At 31.7% G+C, this 8,098-nt stretch overlaps 1 protein-coding gene across 2 annotated transcripts; it reads left to right on the forward strand.

Annotated features, from left to right (window-relative positions):
• The first annotated feature begins 3,058 nt into the window (after positions 1 to 3,058).
• On the forward strand, positions 3,059 to 8,019 carry LOC106772839 (dnaJ homolog subfamily C member 17). Of its 2 annotated transcripts, XR_001376641.2 has the most exons (4): positions 3,059 to 3,801; positions 3,928 to 4,110; positions 5,590 to 5,675; positions 7,413 to 8,019. XR_001376641.2 is itself a non-coding variant. In XM_014659446.2 (3 exons), the coding sequence occupies exons 1-3, from the start codon at positions 3,139 to 3,141 to the stop codon at positions 5,608 to 5,610; spliced, it is 867 nt and encodes a 288-aa protein (XP_014514932.1). In that variant the 5' UTR covers positions 3,059 to 3,138; the 3' UTR covers positions 5,611 to 5,945. The 2 variants fall into 2 exon arrangements, 1 of the variants encoding a protein (XP_014514932.1); XM_014659446.2 differs by lacking the exon at positions 7,413 to 8,019 and having other exon boundaries at positions 5,590 to 5,945.
• Positions 8,020 to 8,098: the final 79 nt, after the last annotated feature.

Below are 8,098 nucleotides of genomic sequence, written 5' to 3' on the forward strand. Positions count from 1 at the left end.
AATATATTTTTTAAAATAGTTTCCATCTAGTTTAATATATATAATATATTAATATTAATTATACTTCAAATCCTAAAAATATTAAATTTATGAATTTTTTTTTTATAATATCTAAATTTGTCACTTTTACAATAAAGTTTGTTGTTGTTTTTTATCATTAAACCACTGTTGCATAGTAACAGGGAGTTAGTTGTTTTAATTATGTTGGTATTAAAAAAAAATTAATTATATTAAAATCACTTTCATCAAGGTAATTACATTCGTTCCACGAAATTTTGGTTGAAAATGTTAGGTGTAAATACTGAATAAAGAGAGAATGTCAAGAATATAAAATTACTATTGCTATTAAAATATATCATTTTCTTCGTTAATTCATCTTTCATAATTGGTTCACTATGGATCCACAGATAGAATTGATGTTTTACAAAATCAGATAGAGAGTAAACGATTGTTACTATGTGGGGGAAGAATATTCAATCAATAGTTATTTTTTTAATGATATTCAAATATTACTTTTTTATTTAGATAAATCAATATTTTGTGTGTTTTAATATGTCTATGAAAGTTAAGAAAAATATTTTTAATTAGATAATAATTTATTTGTCTGAATTTAGGCGCGTTTTAATTAAATTTTTAAAATAAATGTAAAATATGATAATTTTAATCAATTAAACCACTTTCATAATCGTTTAGTTAAGTAGGTTTTAAAAAATGTGTTTATTCAATATTGATTGAATAATCTTGATAGTTATTTAGTTTTTTTTTTTAAATATTGAATTTTCTCTCGTTTTATTTTAATACTTCTAAATTATAAGATCAAGTGTATAAGAGTTTTGAATCTTTCATATTTACATGTTTTTATTGATGAATATTAAAATTTTGAAGAAGTTTTTTTTTGGTATAAGTTTTAATGGTAATATATTCACACATATGATATTTTTTTATCTTTGTTCTTTAATTTAATTTTTCGTATTGTAATTCACATTTGTATAAAAGGTTGTAGTAATTGTTTAAATATGGTATGTTCTTTGTAAGATTGTAATACGATATTTTTTAAAAAGAGTATGATCTTTTATAAATTTGAATCTTTTAGAGATACAACAAAAATAAATTAAAAAAGAATGTAAAATAAGAGAGATGGAAACGTCACAATTTAACATATAAGTCAAAAAAAATTTTTCACAAAGATGTTAATCTTTGATAAGAATCAAAATTTTTAAGTAAACAATGTGACACACCGTTAGTTACGTCAAATTAAAATTTAAGGTTTAATAACCTATTTTATTTGTCCATTGTGTCAATAAGGTTCCTGGTTGTAAAAATATATCAAATTGGTTCTCACTTAGTAAAATTTCCATCATCATCGTCCCTTCTCTTAAATTCGCACAAACAACATTAATTTTTTTTCTCCCTGCCCTGCTTCTCTGCAATGCAAGAGACTTTTTTTCTTCTTTTTGACGGTGTTATCATCATTCAGGCAATTCATTAAACATTGTCGATCGAAGCAACCGGTTTCTACTGAATTTTTCTCTCCAATGCAATTTCTTTCATATCGTATGTCAACCTCATCCAAAAGTTCAGAAGAACAACAAGGCACTCTTGCCATGTCGAATTGTCAGGTAGGAGTCCATATGAACTGAAGAAAGGCAAGATTACGGTGAAATACCGCTTCATAATCCCCAAAGCATCAGGCCGACTCAAAAGCTTAATATACACTTGGCACAAATCATAACTCTGTTCAAGCTTGTTTATAAACAGGAGTTCTATTGCTAGAATCAGTAGTAACTTTAGTCTCCAATGACATCAAACCATCAGACAATGAGTCTCCGTACATATTCACAAGAGCCTGTACCATTTTTGACAAAGCTGACAAGCCATACACATAACCATTTGACATTATATTCTGAAAAGTCTCATCTTAGCTTAATTTTCTTTATTTATACAATACAAACTATTAGTATTATGGATATTGATTAAATCAATATTGATTTATATTAGCATTAACGTTATATTAGTATTATTGATATTGTTTATTTTAAAGATCTATTTTTATATGTATTTTAATTACATTATTTTTCGACTTCATATTTTGTATTGTCTTCTATTGAATATTTAAAGTATATTCATGTTAGGATTTTAAAAATATTTTTAATACACTTTTAAAAAGAAAATTGAGGAACAACACATGAGAAGTTTTGAAAAGTGGGAAGAAACAAAACTGGAAAGTGCAGTGGTACAATAAAAAAGGTTTTAGGATTCCTAAGAAAGAGGGAGAAAGTGAGATAAAAGCAAAAGTATGAAAAGATAGTCTTGAGAAAAGAAAGGAAAAAATATTTTTAACAATTATTTTTTGATAATTTTTTAATAATGTATATGTGAAAATTTATGATTGATTTGTTTTAGATATTTTTTTAAATAAACACTGTTTGTGTATATTTAATGAAAAGGACAAAATTGATATAAATTTTACTAAGTGAGAACCAATTTAATCATTTTTAATAATTAGAGATCTAATTAACATAATAGACCAAAATTGAGGATAAAATAGATTATTAAACCAAAATTTAAACCAAAATTTAATGCCAAAAATTCAAAAACCTTTAAAAGAGGGATGAAATAAAAAAACATGAGATACTTCAACATATTTAACCCTAGCATGTATATTACTATATTATATAATAGTATATGTTAAGATATAGCATTTGGAGTTCTCACGAACCGCAAACTTATTACTTACAATAAAATATATCACAATAGTATACGATAAGAAAATATTACTAATTTTTGTAGTGTTTTTAACAAATTTTATATAATAAAAAATATTACAGTAATATAACGAATTCAAATAATTAACTTTTACCGAAATTCAAAATTTTATGATTTTAGAAAAATATATATAATAGAAATATTGCAATAGTTATATAATATAAGAAGCATGGTGATAAGAAAATATAACTAATTTTAATAACTAACTTTTACCTTTACAGTAACATATAATTGAAATTTTGTATTATGAGAAAGATTTATTGAATTTTTTTTTATTTATACGGTTTGCTGCATTTCATTCTCAATTTGAGTGCCGTGTTGACAAGGTTAGGGTTAGGGTTTTAAGGCGCGGGAAAAGAGTTTTGGGGAAAAATGGATGCCCAGATTGATCACTATGCGGTGCTAGGGTTACCATCGGGAGAAGAAGGTGCCAAGCTAACGGAGAAAGAGATCAACAAAGCCTACAGATGGAAGGCTCTGGAACTGCACCCCGACAAGAGGCCCGACGACCCCAACGCCGCGGCCAACTTCCAACAGCTCCGCACATCCTACGACATTCTCCGGGATGACAAGGCCCGTAAGTTATTCGACGAACTATTGCGTGTCAAGCGCGAACGCGAGCTCCGCCACTCCCAGCGCGATGGAAAGCGCCGAAAGATGGTTTCCGATCTCGAACGCCGGGAGCGCGATGCCAACGCCCCCGACCTCGCTGCCAAGGAGCGTGAAGAGGAGGCCAGGATCGCGCGCCAGCTCAAGGAGGAGATCGCTAGAATTCGTGCTATGCACGGCATGAAGGCGGCGCCGCCACCTCCACCGGAGGCGGAGAAGGAGAGTGGCCGTGGCCGTGCTGGTGGGGGAGGTGGAGTGGATCAAGAGAAGGTTCTGAAGGTTTCTTGGGAAAAGGTGGGCGAGGATTATTCGGCTGATAAGTTGAGGGAATTGTTTTCAGAGTTCGGTGAAGTGGAAGATGTTGTCATCAAAGGGAGCAAGAAGAAGGGTTCTGCACTCGTTGTTATGGCCAATAAAGAAGGAAGTGTAAGTTTCTCCTTTCCAATTTTGTTTATTTCGGAGTGAGGTTTTAAATTGATGGTTTTTTGGTAGAAATTGTTGAAAATGGACTTTATTCCGGGTTTACTAATCTGTAATTGTCGATTTATCCAGGTTGCTGCAACGGGAAGTGTGATTGGTCATCTTGCTAATCCGTTGCTGGTTTTACCGCTTAAACCGGCCACTATTGCAGATTCTTCCAGTTTTCCGAAGTCTGCTGAAACTGCCAAATTGAGTAATCTGGTTGGTGCTGGGTATCAAGCTTTTGAGGATTCTGTTCTGAAGAAACTGCAAAAGGTTTGCCATTTGCTTGTATAATTTTCACAGTTTAAGTTGTTTCGAGCTGCGTTGTTCTTTATGTTGAGTTAGTGTGTTTTCTTGTTAGAATTAAGTTGGTCTTGTATTTGATTCGGTATTTTTCGAGCATTTGATACTGTTTAAGTGGAATTTTGACTTAAATTAGTTAATTTCTCTTCAACTTAGGTTTATATACCGTTATTTTAATTTCTTGAACTTGGTTTTCTGATGTGAGTATGATTTTGGGATCATTATCCCTCTGCTTTATTTCAGTTTTTTGTGACGAAATTTTTATCTTTTTCTGTTAGTTGTATAGTGAAATGTATCTTCCGTAGGATGCTGTGATTTTCCAATAGTTTTTTTCCAAGTTCAATTTAATTTGAATTCAAGGTCCTCATATTTGCAGTCACGACCCTATTTACTTATGGAAGCTGATATGGGTATTGTGGTTTGTCTAGCGTCTTGTATCCCCTTGTCATATATAGCGAGTGTCAGGCTTATTGAACTTTTGTGTTAACAGTATATCAACTTTTATGCATTTTATTTCTTTTTCATACAACTTAGCTTTTTAGATACACATATATAGGAGTGAAGATGAGCCGGGTCAAGCTATTGTGGTTGGACTTGACTTTGGAAAAAAATCAGATGCTTAAGCTTTAGTTATTTATTTAATCTACATATTTCCATAATCCATATTGGAACACGCACATTACACAAATAAACTACTCACGAGCTTTAATTTTTGGCTTGGCTCATTTCAATAATTGAGCAAAATATCAAGTTTGATTTTGTTTATTTAACCAAACAAATATACCTAAGGAGTAATTAATGGGTTGAGTCCAGTTAGCTTGACTCATTTACACCCTTTCACACATAAATTTCTATTTCAACTGGTCTGTGACTTCTGCTGTATTCTCTCCGCTATATGAAGTAGCTGATAACTAGCTTTCTGCAATCCACAATTAATAGCATTGAACATTATCCAATATATGGAGTTTGTGTGCTTGATTTTAATTGAATTCAGTGGTTGTGGTTGATCTATGAATGACTTTCTTGTGTCACGAAGTAACTGTGGCAGAAATGGATGCACTGTTTTCAATTCTATAGCATGAAGCTGATATTAGTCAAATCTGAAACTCTTGTACTTGTAATGTTTGGATGATCTAGTTAATCATGGATAAATGAATCTCTAATATTTGTAATTTAATTTTCTTATCTGTTGCCGTTTTATTGCAATGAAATTCTATTAATCCTAAAAAAGTCTTATTATTTGACTCTGATAATTGAAAAGGAGAATAACAGTTTAATAAGAGTAATTCACTAAGCTTGAGAATCCGTCAAGGATGAGTTTTGAACGTGTTTCCTTTAATTTTGATGAATAAACTGCTATTCTCAGTATAATGTGTTCGTGTGCCTCCTAATACGGTTTCTGACAGCTGTCACTAATACCCTACCTGTTTTATTGACTTCTCTGTGCAGGCTGCAGAAAAGCAAAAATGATGCTGTCAGAATGATAAGCATAAGATTCAATTATTTGGCTTGGTCATCCCCAATTCTATGTTTAGGTACAGAAATTACCATTGTAATGATTCATCACTAGTAATCTGTCAACTGATCTTTCTGTATCCAAATATACTAAATGAGGAGTAGCATACTAGAGACGAATGTTCACTGTAGAAATTTTATGTCATCATCTAGTTGGTCTTGGCCAGCATATTACATGGTACAAACTTTATGTTTCTCCTACAGAACTGTGACTGGTACATGGGTGCAGAAATTTACGAAACAATGTGAAATTTAAATCACTGTACACCCCAGGCTGAAGTTTTATTTGATCTTATCTGTGTTTCTAGTTGTGTTAAATGGTTGAAAATTAATAAGAACTGCATTAAAATGCCTTATTGCTACACTACCGTCATGGTTTTTGAAGGTGAAAAAGGTAATGAAAAACCTGACAATGCTATATGGAATGGATAAAAAGATACTATATTGTCAATATAGAATGACCCAAGCTTCAAAGTTCGTTACATAGTAGCTGAACTTATTTTTTATTAGCAGAGGTATGTTTTTTTGCACCGCAGTATCTATGTTAATGAGTCTTGTAGATTTTTTAAACTAAGGTCCTTGGTTTTTCCATAAATCATGACAGTGGTAAAGATGTGAACTTGGTTAAAATAGGGTGATATGTTCTTGAGTGATATTGTTTTTGTATGCATGAATAAATTGTCTGAAAACTGAGTTGTTGCACAGTTGGGTTAGTCCATTTTTTTAAGTCTTGGGAAAGTTCCTTTTCCAATTTCTTATTGTAGATACGAATAAAATACAGCATAATTTTTAGGTTACTTCTATGCTGAATGCTAAAGAATTTATATGTATGTAGCCCTGGTTTCAAATTTTAAACTCTGTTGGAAAATTGTTTTTGTTTTTACCTCCTTTGAATTCATGTCTGTTGTTTTCTTTTTAAGTGTACTTCCTGTTCGGTTCTGAGCATATGTTTGAGGATTATTGTCAAGTTGCTTTTAGTAATGGGAAAGAATGACTACTTTCCCTTAATAATTTGAAACTGCTATCTCCCTCTCTCTCTACACACATTCTGTGATATTTGATGGTGTGTACAGATGAAATGAATTCTTCCTAGTTTCATTTTATTTTTCCTTACTTCAGGTTAAGAAAGTAAAACAAAATATGCCTAACTCTTCCTTAATGCCGTATGGTTTTTGTTTGATTTTTAAATTGATTCATCCTTGATAATAAAATAGGGTAGAGACTAGAGAACTAAGTTTTCTTTTAAAAATATTCAAATCTTACAAATAGAAGTATCGAATCATTGCAAAACATTTCCAACTCCAAATAGGCAGAAGAGAGAGTTAGGAGTTGAGTTATACGGATAGCTTGGTTTATAGCAAACCATACTAAGAGAGTTGAGGGTTACTAACACATTTCTATCTGTTAAAAATTATTTTAAACTACAAAATCATGAAATGTTCATTAAATATGATGCGGAACCACAAAGTTTTGTAATTTTCAATAATTTTAACAAATAAGGAAGAGTGTCGTGCATAAATGAGTATGCTGGTATTTTTCTTCTAAGAAATAATTATTGTTATGTTTTAAGTTGATAACCAAAATATTAGTTCTGCAGAATTATCTACTATGCTTAGAAACATTCGTGCCTTGTACTCTATAAAATGGTCACTTGATAATCGGATTGTATTAGGGAGGGTGTCACAGGTTTGGCTAGGAATGTATATGTTAGCACTAACGGATCTGTAACTGATTTTCTCTACTTAATTGATTCTCAGGAATCTGCAAACCTCTGGTGTTATATTTCAAGAGAAATATATTTTGTTGAAAACCACAAGCTGGAAATTGAATCAGTTGTGTGGTTTTAATGTCATCTGGGCTCAATGTCACATGCCGTTAACAGCAGATAAAATCAATACTGCTTGCAAGCACGTGGAAAGTCAGAAGCCATCGATTCCCACCATGATTGCTTATAACTTCAGTTTCAGTTAAATCCTGTTCTCTGCTGTCACGTATGCAGCACTTAAATGGGAATGGAACTCGGATTAAACTCAGATTCTAAGTCCACTTTGGAAAAGCTCTCGCTCAACATTGCATTGGATAGAAGAATAATACTTGGGACTATGCCTCACTCAGCCATCCATGTGTGCTAGAATAATAAATAGTTGTATAAAAAGAGTAGAGCTTTAGAACGTGCTGTCAAGTACCGAGGCTTTCTGAAAATACCTTTTTATACTGGTGATTGCCACACGACTGCACAACATTATTATTGTTTTTTCTGCTGTACATTTCAAATAATCCATGAATTGATGTATTAAAGACAAACCTGAACGATGCAATATCAAATCGGTAAACCTTTGGAGGTAAAGCAGAAGTGAAGAATTACACTTTAGCCCATCAAAGTTAATGTTTAACATAAAAAGGTGCATAATGACCAATAACCAATGAAAAATATTGCCATGCT

The sequence above is a fragment of the Vigna radiata genome, chromosome 8, assembly GCF_000741045.1.
Source record: "Vigna radiata var. radiata cultivar VC1973A chromosome 8, Vradiata_ver6, whole genome shotgun sequence".
Classification (NCBI taxonomy): Eukaryota; Viridiplantae; Streptophyta; class Magnoliopsida; order Fabales; family Fabaceae; genus Vigna; species Vigna radiata.

Coding starts and splice junctions, on each gene's coding strand:
- LOC106772839 (XM_014659446.2), top strand. CDS start 3,139: ATGGATGCCCAGATTGATCACTATGCGGTGCTAGGGTTACCATCGGGA. Junction 3,802..3,927: donor TGGCCAATAAAGAAGGAAGT/GTAAGTTTCTCC, acceptor CGATTTATCCAG/GTTGCTGCAACGGGAAGTGT. Junction 4,111..5,589: donor TTCTGAAGAAACTGCAAAAG/GTTTGCCATTTG, acceptor TTCTCTGTGCAG/GCTGCAGAAAAGCAAAAATG.